We start from the raw sequence: 19,014 nt of genomic DNA on the forward strand, positions 1-19,014 counted from the left end.
TAGGGGTAGGGGATTTTTGTTAAATTTCCTGGGTCCCACAGGAGGTGGGCGGGGGTGGGGGTGACTGGGTGACGGGCACTGAGGGGGGGCACTTGATGGGATGAGCACTGGGTGTTATGCTATACGTTGGCAAATTGAACTCCAATAAAAAAAAAAAAGGAATGATATTCTTGTCTGCATTTAGATGTGCCATTGATGGCCTGAAAATTCAGGGGGCTTTGAGACTAAAGAGCAATGTCAAAAGTTAAAGGAGATCCCCAAAGCCAATAATGAATGTGTGCTCATTATAAAATCTATGTCAAGACTTTGTTTAGCTGTTGCATAGAGAGCAAATGAACAGAATGACAGTCTTACATCCTTATGATGAGTAAGATGATTGCTGGAAAAAAAAAAGAAAAAAACCGGTGTGTGAACATCAGCAAGACAGAGTGGCAGAGAAGTCCACCTGAAAACATTCTGGAACCTTCCACACAGTGATCAATCTTGAAGGCAGGAAAGGTCACAGCCCCACTTCAGTTTGTGTTACTTTGGAATATTTCCTTCCAGTTGTACTCAGTAATTGTTCAGTCCCCCCAAAGACACTTGGGGTATAAGATACAAATGGCAGGGATCCCTGGGTGGCGCAGCGGTTTAGCACCTGCCTTTGGCCCAGGGCGCGATCCTGGAGACCCGGGATCGAATCCCACGTCGGGCTCCCGGTGCATGGAGCCTGCTTCTCCCTCTGCCTGTGTCTCTGCCTCTCTCTCTCTCACTGTGTGCCTATCATAAATAAAAATTTAAAAAAAAAGATACAAATGGCAAGGCACTGATCAACCACATGTGTTCAAAAATGAGTTCCTGTACATGTTGGAATTCAGGAGCTCCTTTTATTTTTATTTTTTATTTTTTTTTAGGAGCTCCTTTTATAATACAAGGATACAAGTCATATTTCCAAGCAGATCATGTCTCTTCAGGTTAGATTGGGTTTTTTTTTTTTTTTTTTTGGTTATTTGAAACTCATGACATGTTTTTTTCCTTAAAACCAGCATTATAAAGGAGTATTTGTTTCCAAGACCAGCCTATGAAAAAGCCTGTTTTCTTCTGTAATGGGAATGCAATATGGGACCTCACTAGTGTTACTACTACCCCAACCAGCACTGTGACCATTGTTCCTGGGGAAAAGGATTATGTTGATCACATTTGGATGTCAGAGGCACATCTTCCTCCTTCTCCTGGAAGCTTTGGAAATTCTCTGTTCCTGCTACCATGAGAGCTGCGGGGTCTGGGACTGGTACTGCCTATACTCCACTAGTGCTATTGCTATTTGCTCTCTAGGGCTTGAGACAAGGGCCTGTCTGAAAGGGCTCTTGAGCTGAGATGGGAGATCCAGGCACTCCTTGAAGAAAGGCCATTTGGATCAGAGGTTAGTGAGCTTGAGGGACAGAAGTCAGGGGTGATGTTGTAGTGAAACAAAATGCATTAAAATTGCAAAGTGACCATAGCAAAAATGAAAACAAATTCAGGCTAAGATTTGGCTGAACTAGAAGTCCTGAAAATACAGCTTTGTTTCCTTTGGGAAAAGAAACCGATCCCTCTGAGTGAAGTTAGGACCTGGCCAGGGCGATGGCTGGTGGTTCCCACCCTGGCTCGAGTCTGTGGTTGGGGGTGGGGGTGGGGGGTGTAATTTGGGTGTGGCAGTGACACTCTCAGGAGAGCATTCCTGTTCCCACGGCTGCACTGAGAAATGGATCATCATAGGGCACCCTACTACATCTAGACTCCGGTAACCCACACTCTGTCAGACCTTCTGGCATTGAATGGTAAGGTATTTATTTCCCCCTCAACTTTTTATTTTGAAAAACTTCAGACTTACAAAAATGGTAAAACAAACCCCGCTAAACCCTTTGCCTAGATTCACTAGTCATTAACGTTTTACCACATTTGGTTTTGTGCATACGCAGAAATTTTTTTTCGGAGCTATTTGAAAGTAAGTTGCAGACATCATGATGCTTCACCCTAAATATATCAGCACAAACCTTTTAAGAGCAGGAACATCTCTTTTTTAACCACAGCACTTTTATCATACCCGAGAATTCTAACCCAGATGGAACGTTATATATAGTCCATATTCAAATTTCCCCCAAGTTTACCATTAATATATTTTGTTGCTTTTGTTGAATCCAGGATCCAGTCAAGGCTCACACATTATATTTAGTTACCATGTCTCTTCGTGCTCCTTTAATCTAGAACAGATCTCCCACCTTTCCTGTCTTTCATGACCTTGACCCTTCTGAAGAAGCCAGGTCTGTAGTATCCTAGAAAGTCCCTCAGTCTGGACAGTCTGATTGTTTTCTTAGTATTAGATTTGAGGTTAGCATTTTTCACAAGAATATACTTCATTGATGATGTGCCCTCACTACCGTATTGCCACAGGAAGTTCATGTTTGCCCATTAATGACGATGTACCCGTGTTTTTAGGCCATAACAAAACCATTCCTCTGCATCCTCTTGTCTTCAGGAGACACAGGCTCTGGGTATTTTACGCAGGTGCAACTTACGTGGATACTCCTTTCTCACAGACTTTTCTGTCTTCTCCATTTCTTCATTTTCTGTGTGGCTTTGTTCTGGTTCTGCTTCTTCCTTGCTGTGTGCTGCCTGGAGGGAACTGCTTATACAGAAAAGCCACTGCCCTCCTGGGTCAGCCTTGGAGCCACAACATGGGCTGGACTGTCATATCTCCAGGCCATCGCATCTGGCCCCTAAGCAGAACGTCTGGGTTGATGCTGAAAGAATCTGTAGCTCCTTCCTCTACTTGACTTGCCTTACAAGGCACGACGTGTGCCCAGTCAGAACAGAGGTAAGGGGACGTGGCCTTGGAAGGCTGTGGGGATTATGGTTATGCTCTGAGCTGCTGTACTGCACAGGTAAGGCCTTTCAACTGTTCCCAGCAAGGCTACAGCTACTTCCATTTTCAGACCAGCTCAGATTCACTGTACCTTGCACCTGCTACTTGAGTAGACACATCCACCCAACTGAATGCTTTATGCCTTTTTAGCAGAGTTTGGTATTCCACAAGATTGGTCTTGGATTTGATGATTTTTTACCGGTGGGCAGACTAACAAAAACTGGATACCTTTAAAAGCTGATGTGTGAAAAGCCCCTCATTTCTTTTACACATTCAACTCAGATAGTCTTTACCAAGCAGTATCCCATGCCCTCTGTTGTGAGCATCTGGGAACACAAAAGGGCTAATAAACAGTCATTGGTCCCCAGGGCTGGGCTTAGTAGGGTCAATTTGTCAGTTAATAATTACAGGGAACGTGATGCCTCAAAGAAAGAAGTAAATACAAGACTATGGATGGGCAAAATGTGTGAAGGGGAGAAGGCAATGCAGGCTTCCAGTTATGGGATGAATGAGTCACAGGGATGAAAGGCACAGCATAGGGAATATAGTCAATGATACTATAATAGCGCTGTGTGGTGACAGTAGCTACACTTGTGAGCATAGTATATAGACTTGTCCCAGTGCCATGTTGTACACCTGAAACTGATATAACATTATGTGTCAACTATATTATAATCAAAAAAATATTAAGGAATTTTTTTTAAAGACCTATAGGCAATCAGGAAAGGTTCCTAGAAAAAGGTATTTCAAGGTGAAGCTTGAAAAAGAGCCCTTAAGAAGAGGAGAATGAGAGGCTTCCAGAGACACATGGCCATTGACTTTGGAATGGAAGCCCTGGAATTGTGTACTCTTGAGACTGAGACTGTGTTTTGGGGCAGGTCCATTCTGGTGCAGGTGCACAGCTCAGAATCCGGTGGATGAAGGGAGTGTTTCCAATGTCTAATGTTTTAATCAGGATTAGGGTTTTTACAGGGGGTCCAAAAAAAAAAAACCGGAACATATAGCCTCTGACACCTGATTCAAAATGAACCATGTCTAGCATAGTTTCTTGTATGGAATGCAAGGGATAGGTTGAGTTGATCCTCTGGGAGAAAGAAGAAAACTAGTGTATGTGTCTAACCAAGCAAGAATACTGGTTAAGCTTAATTGTCATAGCCATGAATGCCCTCTGACTCTCTTTCCAGATTCTCCTAGTACTTAGGTTTCCCTCAGACAGCAACATAAAAACGCAAGCCTCTGGGGTCTCATGAGAAAAATTAACCTGAGCTCTTTTGTTTTGGGCTCCTCAGAAATCTAGCTGGGAGAAGTCATATTAAGAACTGACAGCCAAGGCAGGGCTGCAGACAGACACCGGTGAGTGGCTGTGAGGGAGGCTGAGGACCACTGTGGCCATGTTGAGTCAGTCCAAAGAGGCCAGCTGCTGGCCACTCCACAGATGGCTGTGGAGGAGCCAGGGCCAGTATTGCCAGACCTGATTTGACAAGAAATAGCCTTAAATTCTAATGACTTTCAAATGTTGACAATTAGTTCAAAACTCTTTTAAAAAACAAAAAATGAAAAGCAAAAATACTGTGCCAGATATCAACTCTTGCCATCCCAATAGCATGCATCCTGGGCTGCATGTGGCTAGTCTGTATCCTCTGGTCAAAGGGAGATGCTCATTCCATTTATTCATCTGTGTTCTCTGTTTCATCTTTTTTTGTTTTTTAAAGACTTTTTAAAAAATTTATTTATGAGACACACAAAGAGAGGCAGAGATACAGGGAAAGGGAGAAGCAGGCTCCCCATGGGGACCCCAGTGTGGGACTCAATCTCAGGACCCTGGGATCACAACCTGAGCCAAAGGCAGACGCCCAACCACTGAGCCACCCAGGCACCCCCTGTATCTCGTCTTTACAGCAAATCAGACCCCTGGAAGGCACAGTGCCAAAATGGTGTGAACTTACTCTTTCCCAGAATTCCCTTCCCATTTTACTTCAGTGGCCCACAGCTTAATTTTAATTGAAGGTTAGCGTGAGAAGAAAGCATATGAAATCTGCCTCTGTGTGAAACTGGATCTGGATCTGAGGATCCTGGCAATCACATTGCTTTACAGCACATATGAAGTCCCATATCCCTAAATTCTTTTAGCATCAGTTGCTAAAAACACATTGTTTCTCTTGTGAAACTGGAATGCTTCCTCTTTGACAGGAGAGATTTCATTTTTGCTCTTGCTGCCAGGAAGCTCAGGGCTAAGTGGGAGAGTCTCCCCCAGCAGCTCTGTGAGCCTCCATTTGCATCCTTGGCCTTTCCCTGGTTCCATCACTGTGTTTGCCCCTTATGTGTGGGTGTTAGCTACATGTTACTTCAAAGTTTTCTTTGGAAAGATAAAAATAACCTCTGTTGAAAGAATGTGTATTCTATGCGAAGGGCCTCCTCTTTGTCCTCTGCATGTGGGACCAAGCCATCACCTTTCTTAAATCACAGTACAGCCTGAGATGTTGCAGTGGGTTGGCCTCCATGTGGTCCTTGTGCTGGTGTGGAGCACACCACATGGTGTGGAACTCCACACATGACAGGTGTGGAGTTCAGTGGCAGTAACTACATTCAGAGTTGTGCAACCCTCACCACCATCCATTTCCAGGACTCTTTCATCCTCCCAAACAGAAACCCTGTTAAGCAGTACTGCCCTATTCCTCCATCCCCTGGTAAGCTCTACTTTATGTCTCTAGATACCTCATCTAGGGAGAATCATATAACATTTGTCCTTTTGTAACTGACTTACTTCACTTGCTATAATGTTCTCAAGGTTCATCCATATTGTAGCATGTGTCCAAATTTCCTTCATCTTGAAGGCTGAATAACATTCCATTGTGTATATTTGCCACATTTTGTTTATCCATTCATTGGTCAATGGACACTTGGGTTGCTTCCACCTTTGACTGTTCTGAATAAGGTGTCTAAGAACATGGGTGTGCAAGTATCTATTTGAGCCCTACTTTCAATTCTTTTGAAATTGGATTGAGAAGTGGGATTGCTGGATGGGAGGGAGGTTCTATTTCCAATTTTTCAGGAGCTGCCATACTGTTTTTCACAACAATTGCACCATTTTACATTCCCCGCTGTAGGGCACAGGGATGCTAAATTTCTCTCCATGTCCTTGCCAACACATTATTCTCTGTTGTTGTAAATAGTAGCCATCCTAATGAGTGTGAGGTGATATCTCATTGTGGCTTTGATTTGTAAATGAGGCACCTTTTGCACAGTCTGAAATACTTGGTGCCTGTCTCAGTTTATCCTGCTCTTCTGGTCTCTTAATCTCTCTTGCCTTTTGTAGAGACACCCACTGCCTCAGCCTAGGGTGTTGAAGCTCTTGTTTGTGGCAGGGGCCAGATGATGCAGAGCACTGTGGGCCAGGAGAAGGAATTTAGAATTGATGCCAAGTCAATATCTAGAGGAATATGCCACAGACTCTGAAAGCTAAGTCCACCCTGTATGGAGTGACACTGATGCTCAGAGTGAATGGTGGTGCTGTGCGGTGGCACTCCGACGGGGAACCCAGAAGAGCTGCTTCTGCCAGCCTAGCCACCTTGTCCTCCTAAACTGAAGAATGATAAAAGACAGCCACATGTCACCTGATCACTAGGGTCTTGTGTAGAACCACAGTGGATAACAGGCCAGAGTATGTGGGGCTCACCATCCAACCTGTGCCTTATTTATACATTTGGCTTCCTAAGACCGAAGAAAGCATTAATGGTGCTCTTTGGGGCAAAGGGAAGAAGCTCAGTTGTTTTCAGTCTGTGTATTACATAACCTTCTCATCTCCTGATTCTCTATCCTGTACTAGTACCACGTTCTCTGTGGTTACTCTCCCCAAGGTGGTAGTAGACAGCTAAGAGAAGGGACTGTGGCATTTCCTCGTACATCTGTGAGCCTCTCAGGGTTGAGGAGAGTCTCCTATTCATTTTTGTACCCTGCTTCTACCTGAGGTCAGTACTCAGCACCTGTTTGGTTAAGTGATGAGAAAGAAGTACTGACCAGGGGCTGGCTCAGTGCTTGAGCCTCTGCCTTCGGCTCAGGGCATGATCACAGGGAGCCTGCTTCTCCCTCTGCCTATGTCTCTGCCTGTCTCCGTGTGTCTCTCATGAATAAATAAATAAAATTAAATTTAAAAGTACTGGCCAGACTTATTCACCCTCCCTCCTGTTTCCTATAGCCCAACATCATCAACATACAGCCTAGTTCATGTCCTGCCAACAGAGCCCATCAGCAGCTATACCCAGTGTGATCACTATATTAGGTGGAGCTGTGCTAGGGAACTCCAGATGGAATGGCTGAACACAGGCATCTTTCTTCCTCATCCCTCTCATAAACACTTAATAATGCAAATAATTCAGGAGTGTATGTTAACTCCAGCTCAGTGTACCAGGAATCTTGCACCTCAAGGTAAATGACCATTTGGAGAAATTTCTCTGATTATTACTTAGAATTAATGTGCTTGAGAGACAGTTCCAGTTGCATGCCCTGGACCTTGCCTTGAGTTTTTAGTGGGTACCTGTACTCCATCTCTAGAGGGCCTTCTGCAGCAAGGAATGTCTACCACTTGTTAGCAGCTCAGGGAATGGTCTGCAATGACGACAAAAAAACATAAGGTTGATGTAAAACATGCTGCTACTGGCAGTCTGTGTTTCCAGTCTGTCTCTTAAATACATGATACGTGTATTCAAGTATTTAAGACTTGAAAATAAGTCTTAATTGCTTACATTATTCTATGATGGAGATAGAGTGGTGAGGAGGATCAAAGTTTCTTCTTAGTTGGAGCTCATATTTCAGCAGAGAACAGATAATAAACACATAAGTCAGATCAGATAGCGGTAATTACTATGAGGATGATAGGATAATGGGGTAGAGCCTGAGCAGGCAGAGAGCTGGAAACCCCATGCCTTAGAGAGGGAAGAGTTTGATGAGGAGGTGGCATCTGAGTGGATACTTGAGTAAATGGAGACTTGGGTGGATATCAGTCTTGGCAGAGGAAACAGCAAAGGAAAAAGAAGCCCTGGGGCAGACAGAAGATTAGCATGCTCCAAGGATGGAGGGGTCAGACGCGTGAATGCAGTAGGGTGAATGAGGAGGTGGTGGGCAAATGAGGCATCCGTTGTTCTCACCCTAACTGCATAGGAGAGTGATCTGAAGAACTTTAAGATTTTTCTCAGTGCTCCAGCCCCACCCCCAGAGGCTGTGATTTAATTGGTCTGGGCTGTGGCTTGGACATGGGTTATTTATAAAAGCTCCATAGTAAATTCCACAGTGCAGCCTGGGTTGAGAACATCATCAGTCTTGAGCATGCAGAGTCTTACAGACTCTGGTGAGGAGTTTGGACTCAAGCTGAATGGCAGAGGGAAGCCATTAGGTGATTTGGGCTAGGGGAGTAACATCTGACTTATGTCCTTGAGAGGCTCACTTTGGCTGCATTGTGGGGAATGGAGGCTGGAGGTTGTTCAGGTGATTCAGTGAAGAAATGATGGTAGCCTGAACTGTGGTGGTATCGGTAGAGATAGAAAGAAGAGGTGCCTTTGGGGATACATTTTGGAGGTTGCACTCCCAAGATGGATTGGGTTTAGGATGTGAGGCCAAAGGAAATGAAGCTTGCCTGACAGATAACCTGAGTAACTGAGCAGATGGTAGTGTCATTCATAGAGATGGGAAGGAACAGATGTGAGAGAAGGGGAATAATTGTGTCCATTGGTTAGTGTGAAAGCCTCTGGCTGTCGTCTCTCTAGATTCAGGTTAACTTGGAGATCCAGGCAGTCAAATAAGATTGACCGATATATTCTGTTTCTGTGGTACTGAGTTTTTTGACATCTTCCAAAGATAAGCACTGAAAGTAATAGACTGTTTAAGTGCATGGAACCTATGACAAGAAGGGAGAAGGAACAAAGAGAAATTGAAGAGACTGAGCTTCTTTCATGTGAGACAGACTGGAGGTAGGGGAGGAATGCACTTTTAGAGATGGCTTATAAGTTACATCTTCTTGCTGTAATCCAAAATAGCAGGTTGTGTTTGACCTAAAGGGGATTTTTTCCCCAACAAAATTATCTTCTAAAATACTTGTAGCTCATACTAAAATTATAATTAATTTTTCTTCCCAGATCAGGTCCTAGATATCCAGCAATTAAAAGTAACCCAGGGTTTGCACCTGAGTGGCTTAGTCAGTTAAGCATCCAACTCTTGATTTTGGCTCAGGTCATGATCTCAGGGTTGTGAGATTGAGTTCCAGGTCTTCCAGGTCATGGAACCTGCTTAAGATTCTCTCTCTCCCTCTCCTTCTGCACCCTGCCCCCCGCCTCTTGCATGCACTTTCTCTCATTTAAAAAGTAACCCAGATTTTTAAGTCAGAATCAAATGTTAGAATGGTTTACAAGACTTTTAGATGGAGAACAATATGAACTTTATTAGAATAGTTTACTTTTCCCCTGATGGAAAAGTGGGTTAAATTGCAATGGTTTAATGCATTGATTGGTCATATCAGAAAATAGTCCTGATTATAAGCTCAATGGAGGCAAAAATTATCTCTTATAGTTTTTATTTAAAAAAAAATGCCTAGTGTCTCTGTTCACTCTGGGCCTTTTTGTTTTGTTTGTTTAGTAGAGTTCTGAGATTTTTGCTAAAAGTCTTTCTGGAGTCTATACTTGTCTGAATGGTTAAGGAGGAAGGTTGACCAGAAGGTTGCTGAAGTCCCAGCAGCTCCCTTCTGAGACCTTTCCTTGTTTGTACCAAAGAATTTGAGACACAGCTGCCTTCCAGTGAAAGACTAGAGCATTTAGAGTGGCATGGCTGTCTAGAAAGTGGCTATGGTCTGAAACTCCTTAATAATGGCTTTACCTTGGCTCTAAGGCTCAGAGATGATGCCAATAGCCTATGACATGAGGCCACATAGCATTAAAGCCAAGAATATCAAGCTCTATTGCCATTCCGTCTTACCCGACTGGGTTCCTCTGTTTCTGAGTGAAACAGAGAGCATTCCTAACCCACCTGCCTGCTTAACTCATCGTTTCCACATTCACTCACAGATAATTGCAGTGACCTGAACTCAGAGCTGCAGAGAGTGCTGACAGGCCTGGAGAATGTTGTCTGCTGCAGGAAGAAGAGCAGCTGCAGCCTTTCTGTGGCCGAAGTGGACAGGCGCATTGAGCAGCTCACCACGGCCAGTGAGCACTGTGACTTGGCCATCAAGGTATATGCTTCCCACCCTTGGTCTGGCTCTCTGAGAGCATATGAGGGAAATGATCAGATCTCTCTTCTTTGAAGCATGGTTTTCTCAAATACCTGTTAGGAATGAATGTTTCTAAGAAAACCATACTGTACATTGGGCCACTAGGGAGAAGTAGGAGCCCTATAAATTTGTGTTGGGCTGAGTCATGTTTAAAAAAAAAAAAAAAGTCAGGATCCCTGGGTGGCTTAGCGGTTTAGCACCTGCCTCTGGCCTGGGATGTGGTCCTGGGGTCCTGGGATCAAGTCCCACATCGGGCTCCCTGCATGGAGCCTGCTTCTCCCTCTGCTTGTGTCTCTGCCTCTCTCTCTGTGTGTCCCTCATGAATGAATAAATAAATAAAATTTTTTTTTTAAAAAAAAGTCATGTCAGCAGTCAAGATCATCACTGGCTTTGCATCAGAAATGAGGATTTCCTTGAAAATTCTTAGACTACCTGTATTGTACCATATCATTTTAGGGTGGCCCATCATGCAGCACTTGTGAGTTGTAGGATTAACTGGGACATTTTATTTAAGCTTTAAGACCTCTAGACCATTAGTTCAGAAGTTACCAATTCATGGTGCTAACAAGAGGGAAGTTGAGGGACTGAATGAGTCATGTGTCCTGAGCACACAGGACTAGCCTCAGCCACACCTTGCATAGCCATCCATCTTAGTGCTTAGTGAGCACAGATGAGGAATGTGCTGCATCTGCACTGACTCCTCCTGAGCAATAGGAACACCAAGGCCTATTGATACCAGGGCCTCTGCTATCTGTATATAACTTCACCACAGCTGAGGAGCCTAGGCATAGCAATTCAAACCTTTATGTAGGCTCCAGGAGCCTACATAAAGGGAAAATATGACATGTTATTGAAAAATGTCTTTGACACTAGGTCCAAGTTTCTGTCCATAGGAATCCTGGATTTCACAAAAGAGCTGTGGTATCTCAAGGTAAACCATAATTCACAGTGATAACCCAGCTGGTTTTCCATCTTATTCATCTCAATTATAAATAAAAAGTTGTTGTGGTTTGGGGCGGCAGCCACTGGTGTTTCTTTGGCTGGAGTCTCCCAGGCCTTGTATTCAGTTGTAATGTCCGCTTAGGTGCTAGCCCCAGCCTCGACACTGAGAGAGCAGGAGGGGCTCAAGGGTTTCTGCCAGCCAGCAGAGAACGGAATGGACCTGAATCGACTGATGAGGGACTAAGAGTCTCAGGTCTGAGGGAAAGGATGAAGCCCCATGTGTGGAAAGTCATGGCAAGATTTGGGTAACTTCATCATGGAACCAATGTGGGAGTCCAAGGGTCCAAGAATGTAATCCCCTCACATTCTTGCATTTTTGAGACTGCCTGTTTCTCCTCACATCCCCTCACATCTGTCTTCTACCCTACATGGTAATCGTCCATCTTTTCCATATCAGTTGGCTTCTGCTTCCTATGCCAAAGGGCAATGGATGTGAATGAATAGTTTCTGAAAGCAAGCAGAATTACTTCTTTTTTCCCCCCTAACTTTATGCATCTCTCCTCTCCATTAATAATGTGTTTTAAATGAATTTGTAAAAAAACACTCTCCAAGTACTATTAAGATTCTGTTCTTTTTAGCTCATAGCTGTCTTATTAATTAATTAAATCCCTGCTGCCTCAGAAGCATCCAAAATGAGCTTCATCTTTCTGTGTCACCGAGGTTTATTTTTGTCTTTCACATTTTGGGACTGAACCCCTGAATTCTGATGTGTGACACTAAAAGCTGGAAATGGTAATGTGACTTCTGGTCTCCTGGAGTTGCAACATGGGAGGCCTGTCATTCGAGAAACCTCAATTTAGCTCTTGCATGCTGTTTGCCACTTCACATTTGCACTATGAAAAGGCCACTAAAGTGCTTGCTGTGTGGTTATATGTATTTTCCAACTCCAGAACATGCATCGGAGGACCTCAGCACTTGTGTAGATGAGGCCGTGAAAGCCAACGGTAGACAAATGGACCATGAAGGGACCATGTTTTTCTTATTCTGGGGACTGTTTGGAAATACAGACTGTGACCCAGGCAAATGACGGAGCCATTATCTGGAAATGGGGAAAGGGTGATTGGGGGGAGGGGTGGGTAGTCATGATTACCATTGGCAGTGAAAGTGCCTTAGAACCCGCTCCTCTGTCGTCACACACTCCCATACTGCCCATTTTTTCCCCCTTCTCCCAGGGAACCCACTGGGCTTGTCTTTATGTTTTCCAGACAGTTGAGGAGATCGAGGGGGTACTTGGCCGGGACCTGTATCCCAACCTGGCTGAAGAGCGGTCTCGTTGGGAGAAGGAGTTGGCCGGGCTGAGGGAAGAGAATGAGAGCCTGACCGCCATGCTGTGCAGTAAAGAAGAGGAGCTGAACAGAACCAAGGCCACCATGAATGCCATCCGGGAGGAGCGGGACCGGCTCCGGAGGAGGGTGAGCACGCCAGGTCCCACACAGCCGAGTCTTTCCCCCAGGTTGCGGGGCCGGGATGCAAACAAGCATACAGAGCCAAGGGCAGCTCCGAGAGTTTTGTGGCATCTCTAGTCTTGGGAATCTCCATCCCTTTCCGATCATGAAGTCATTCTCAAAAGGGGAGTAGTTTGAAGTGCTGAGGTGTGCAGGTAAGATTTTAAAAGAACACTGTTCTCGGAAACACAAATCTAAGTGGATGGTAAAATTATATCAGTGCAGTGATTCTCAAACCATTCTCCAGGACATGCACGTCTTCCCCAAGCTCAATTAAAATGTTCTTTTAAGATAGGCTAGTAATATTTTATAATTGGCAGAAATATATAGAATTTTCCCCTTTGCAGCTTCTTCTATAAAATTTTCTTTAAATCTGTAGTATCTGCTCTCACTTATCTGGATGAGTCTAATGTGAAATGTCCTCACCTCTACTGCATTTATTACGGTTATGATGATCATATGTGTGTATATGTGTATATGTATTTATGAGTATGTCATTCCCAGCATTCACCCCAACATACCAAATGGTTCTGTGGCCTAGAGCAGCATTGAGAACAACTTGCTTAGGAAATACATGCATTGCTAAAGGAGCTCATGTTTCAGCGGAGTCATGTTTGGCAAAATAGTTAAAGCACTCAGTTGTCCAAAGACAGAGTTTCTTTCTCAGGAACCCACAAGTACTTCTTTGTTTGGCTGTGAATTTAATCTGTGATTGGTCTGGGGTAGAGCAATGAATTCTTCAATCAGAAACATTCCCTCTGAACTTCACTTTGAATTACTAGACCAACTATACTCTCTTTCTCAATCCTGGCAATATTAGCAGCTTGCTTTCTAGCTGTGCTCTGACTGGCAATTCTGCACACAGCTAAAGTTGACTTAGGGGGGAAAGTACATCATCCTTCACCATTGCTTTCTCCCTTACTTTTAAAGAACACCTTGGCAATAACCTGTCTTCAGGAAGATCAGCATGTGTACATCATCCTATTCTAAACACACACACAAGTTCTCTTGGTTGCCATGATTTGTGAATATGAAAGAAATTACTACTTTTGAACATTATCAACTCCTGTCCTCATTTGTGGCTAGTGTCATAATTGAAAGGCCAGCATTCCTACCTCTCATATCGGAGCATGATTTTGTCTGCACTCACATGCCTAAGCTTATTTTCCATCCCCAGCTGTATGGGCTACCATTCTCCACACTTGCATCAGCAGGTATAAATCATCCCAGTCAGCAAAGACTTTATCAGGGCAAGCTGATGAAATGTACTTAGTGCTGAGGCCGACACCACCTGGAATTTCCTGGGTTACACTCCCTCGTTGTTATGAGTAATGCCCTAATTAGGTGTGCTTGCTCTTAGCGTTCACATTCTGGTGGTACAAGTTTTGTGAGGGAAATGTTGGTCTTAGGTATAATTACATATTGTAGTTTAGAATAAATTTCCTCCTCTAAACTTGAGTTACTAAAGTGCAAGACAGCCCTGGATTGTGACAAGCAGAGGATGAAAAGCCAGTCCCCCTTCATGCAAGTATTTTCTCCCACTCTGGAGGTTAGTGTTAAGAATAGCATAATGGAGAGTGCCTGGTTGGCTCAGTGGTTGGGCATCTTCCTTTAGCTCAGGTCATGATTCTGGAATCCTGGGATTGAGTCCTCTATCAGGCTCCCCTTAGGGAGCCTGCTTCTCCCTCTGCCTGTGTCTCTGCCTCTCTCTGTGTGTCTCTCATGAATAAATACATAAATCTTTAAAATCAAAAACAAAGAGATGCCTGGGTGCCTCAGTGATTGAATGTCTATCTTCAGCTCAGGGTGTGATTCCCCCGGTCCCGGGATCGATTCCCACATCGGGCTCCCTACATGGAGCCTGCTTTTCCCTCTGCCTTGTCTCTCTCTCTCTCTGTGTCTTTCATGAATAAATAAATAAAATCTTTTTTTAAAAAATCCAAAAAACAAACCAACAAAAACAGCATAATGGGGCAATACTATTAGAGGTATCTGGGGTCACAGCTTGACATACCAAGTCACCATGAACCTTTTAGCAAGTTTACTAACCTCTCTGTGCCTCAGTTGACTCTACCATGAGGCAGGAATAAGAATAGTATCTAATGCAGGAAAGTTAATTAATACTCATAAAGCACTTAGACAACCTTTTTTCTAATCACACTTATTACCTTTCAAGTTTTGAGGTTTTACATGATCTATATTTCCATTATATCTAAGTAATAAAATGTTGAGGAACTCGTGTCTCTTCAACTGGAAATGTCCTCAGGAATCTGTACACCTACCCATGACTAATTTCTCTGTATTTCAAAGTAATTGTGCGTCTGGTAGAATTTGCTAAGCTGCCTCTGAATGCCCATTCAGTAGACTTTAAATGTTGGATCACTTCCACCCAACTCTCCCCAATATATTTCATTTCCTTGAGGAGGAATCTGTCTTTTGTGGGTCATTTTCTCCTGTTCTTCATGATGCATAGCTCTTTGGAAGGACTGAGGTACCATTTCATTTCCATTCTCTGATACCACATGATACATGGCTTGTTTGCCTTTGCTGTCTTCAGAGCAGGTCTGGATTCACAGCTCAGCAGACTTGCCTGAAAAGCAGTAGAAGCTGTGTTTTTGTTTTTGTTTTTCATTGCCCACATTCATTGTAAAGAATTTGAACTGACCAGATGAATAAGATTGGTGCTTGCCCTCTGCCGGTAATTAAACAGAGTGCTCTCGCTAGGTTTTCTAAGACTTGTTCAAGATTTAATTAAATTAGATCTTTAATATCAGTTAACAGATCAGGCTACTTGGTAGAGCAGTAGCTAAGGAACAACAGGCAAACAATTTTTATTATTGGTCCCAGCTCATTATTAAACGAGATAATCATTTATGTCTGCATGCTCTGTAATATAACCACTCATTTCCTCACATGTCAAGAAGTGGGCTTAATTTAGGCAAGGTAGAATTAATTACTCTAGAAGGGAACACTCTACTCTTCATTCATTCATTGATTCACTTCATGAACACGATTGGTCATCTCCTCTGTGTTGGGCAGAGAGGTTGCAGCAATAAACAGGACACAGACGTTGGCTGGAAGGATCTTAGGGAGACTTGCAGGTCAACAGGTTATTATAATAGCAGGTTGTTACAATATTGTAGGGAGAGTAGAACCCAGGGCACAGTGGGGAGCCCTGGCAGTCCACAAGAGAGACATTTGATGATAAGTCCAGCTTCTCCACACTATTTTCATCTTCTTCCTAATTGTTTAGGTCAACTGCCATTTAGCAAAAATGATCGGTGCCTTCCTCAGATACTTTGGTAAGCCATAGTTTGGTAAAATTTTTGGTAAAACTATGACCACAGGCTCATGAATCTGTGTCCCATTGTATCATAGACTTGAATCAAAATCATACAGGTTCCTTCTGAGATTTTATAAAAATTCTTCTGAAAATTATGCAAATTCATGGCCTGAGGTGGTGGCAGGAGTTTTTCCTGCATACCCCATGTCCAATTTGGGTATTTTCAGCATGTCTGTAAATGAATTTCATAAGCCTCTCCTGGACTTACTTCATCCATGGAATCTGATTTCTGCTTTGAGTCTCTGGTCATCACCACAATCACTTCAAGAGACTAGAAGACACATTGTCTTGAACTAAATAAAAGTCATGTTTATCTCAAATTTCTACTTCTGTACTTCATCTGCTTTCCCTCCAAATGTCTTAAAGCCCTTAGTGGGTCAGTTAATTGACTTGGCTGGGGCAGGGGAAAGGAGCAGTATTTCCACTAGTGATAAAAAGGTACAAGTGTCTGTCTTTTCCTAACCAATTACTCTTGATCCCTAAATGTGGTGTTACATTTATGAAGAGATTTCATTGTTCTGTGTTCATAGGACCCATGTAATACAAATGGAATCACCCAGTTCAGCTAAAGTCTTTTAAAATATAAATGAGGACCCAACTCCAGATTTTTTTAAATGGCTGCCATTTGGCTCCTTGGCCAGGAAAAAGGATGAGTAAATATCTAGAATGCTGCAGTGCCCATTCCTCTGCCTTCACCTCATCCTACTAAACAGGGAAGTCGCCCCAAATTCCTGATAATGTAGCCTTAGGAGAGGAGGGGAAGGGAAGCTGGGAAAGGAACATTACAGGTAAAAGGAGAAATTTCCTTCATACATTGTGCTCTCTGAGGACCATTAACTCTGAAGCTTTTCAAAGTAAAAATCCTGTCATATGTTCCTTTTGGTCACTTTTTTTAAAACTTAAGATTAGACTTTTATTACAGCAAAAAATCAGAACCAGCCAAAATAAAGGTGCACAGGTCTGGATGGTGTCCGAATGCAGTTCTTGTTGTCTTCTCCAGGTAGAATCGTGGATGGTGTTACCTCCTTTACAGGCAACACTCAAGAGTATTGCCAACCAGGGAAGTTCACCCAAACTTCAGTATCCAAAGTTTTTATTGGGCTTTCATCATATAGGCATGATTGGTTGAATTCTTGGCCATACGGTTGAACTCAGTTTCCAGCCCCTTTCTGCTTCAGGGAGATGAGGCTGGTATCCTTTAGGCTACCTTTAAGTTTGTGCTGATGACAGGGGTCATGGAGCTGCACTGTTTCTGCCACTGTCATTGTCCTAGAGATCCAGGAGGATGTGAGGGTCCAGGGCTGTTCCACTCAGCCAGGTGTGCAACACACAGCTCAAGCATGTCTCATGTACTCACCAACTGGGGCTTTATAAAGAGCATCCTCTTCTATATCCCTCAGTGTCCTCCCCTGGAGCCAGGAGTTCTAAATTCCACTGGTGCCAGTTTCTAAATACTGATTTGGTTCTAAACACCAATCCCATCTTCAGTATTCATCTTGTCATCTCTAAGGACACTTGTCCCATCAGTGGTCACGTTTATGAGTTGGAAAGAAGAATCCAAATTAAGCCAAAGGGCCTGTTAAAAAGAGTAGTTACCTTGTAAGTTGACTGTGTATTTTATTATGTACTTTTTTCTACTCACTCATTCATTTGTTGTATCTATTTACTAGTAGGCTGCCCACCCCTACCAAGAAATGAGATTTGTAGTGTTATAGTGATGTGTCCAGAGCATGGTCTCTCTCTGAATCAGTCATTTGCTTTGTCTGAATTGTCTCCTGTTATATGCTAAGTCAGTATCTCTTTGATATTTTTAACTAAAAATCAGTCACAGTGGAGATATTTCTGGAAGTGAAATTGTTGTGACCTTATGTAGGTTAAATAAAGATTCATCTCTGATTTGCCTTACTTGGCTCTGAGTCCCATCTGAGTGCCTTCTGCTCTGCCTCCCCCTCCATGATGCTTTTCTTGACCACAGTGTCTGGATATGGAAAATGCAGAGCTGCAAAATGGTACTTTATATTTACTATGAATTTATATGTGTATACATTTACACTGGCTATATGTGCATGTATTTAAAATAGACTAGAACAATATAAACAAATGGTTATGGTGGGGAGGAGAAGTAAGTACCTGGGAGTATAGGTCAAGGGGTACTCCCAGTTTCTCTACAGTGTTCTAATTTTATTCTTTAAATGAATGTATTTTTTTGTATAACTTTTAATAGGTAGGAATATATACATAGAAGTAGAAGGAAAGCTAATATGCTAAAATATCAATAGAGGCTAAAACCAGGCAGTGAAATGTTAGGCATATTTCTCTTCTTTATACTTTTCTTTAATTTTCAAATTAAACAAAAAGTGGATTACAGTCAGTGATCTGCATCTCCCAGCTTCAACAACTTGGTAGTCATACACAAATAGTCTTCTATTTTGTCCTTGCTGGAATTTTGTTCATATATCATTTGTCCCATTTCTTCTTAGTTTTTTTTTTTATATATATGAAAAAGACACTGTTGGTATTAATTAAGTGTAAATTCACAAACAGAGAGAAAGAGAGAAAGACCACCTGTTTTAACACTCTCAACCCTAATCTGGCCATGAAAAAGGGAGCTGAAAGGAGTGATATCTGGCTCCAGTGCTGTCCTTCCAACCTATATATATATTTTTTTTTTTTTGGGGGGGTGTCTCACTCAAGTGGCTCTTCTTTTGTGTTGCTGATATATTTGTCAGGATAAGGATAGGTTATACAGCAGTTACAAATTAACTCCCCAAAATTCAGTGGCATGGCACACGAAGAGAGCATAATTCTTGCTTGCACTGCATGTCCAGCACAGATTTGGGGGTATGAGCACATAGCAGAGTACATAGCTCTGCTCCATGCAGTCATTCAAGGAGCCAGGCTGATGGCACTCATCATCTAAAACATCCCTTGAAGGGACCTACCCCATCCTTACATGTTTCTACTCATTGCCAGTTGGGCAGAACTGGACAAATGTTCTACTTAACCATAGGGACTGAGGAATGTGAAGGAGCACGTGGATATATGTTGAGCAGTAAATGTTCCTAGCTCAGCTGATTTGTTTGCTTTG

General features: G+C 43.0%; 1 protein-coding gene across 8 annotated transcripts in view; it reads left to right on the forward strand.

The window, feature by feature from the left end:
- Positions 1 to 19,014, forward strand: part of MCC (MCC regulator of WNT signaling pathway) — a 324,907-nt gene that overhangs the window by 240,394 nt on the left and 65,499 nt on the right. For 7 of the 8 annotated variants that reach the window (XM_055325155.1, XM_055325148.1, XM_055325150.1 and 4 more), the window contains exons 5-6: positions 9,934 to 10,097; positions 12,344 to 12,550. In XM_055325155.1, coding sequence (XP_055181130.1) covers positions 9,934 to 10,097; positions 12,344 to 12,550 — 371 coding nt within the window. Of the gene's footprint in view, positions 1 to 8,190; positions 8,274 to 9,933; positions 10,098 to 12,343; positions 12,551 to 19,014 lie in introns of those variants that run through there. The other variant, XM_055325156.1, reaches the window with a different exon arrangement.

This window comes from Nyctereutes procyonoides, unplaced genomic scaffold (genome assembly GCF_905146905.1).
Source record: "Nyctereutes procyonoides isolate TBG_1078 unplaced genomic scaffold, NYPRO_anot_genome, whole genome shotgun sequence".
Classification (NCBI taxonomy): domain Eukaryota; kingdom Metazoa; phylum Chordata; class Mammalia; order Carnivora; family Canidae; genus Nyctereutes; species Nyctereutes procyonoides.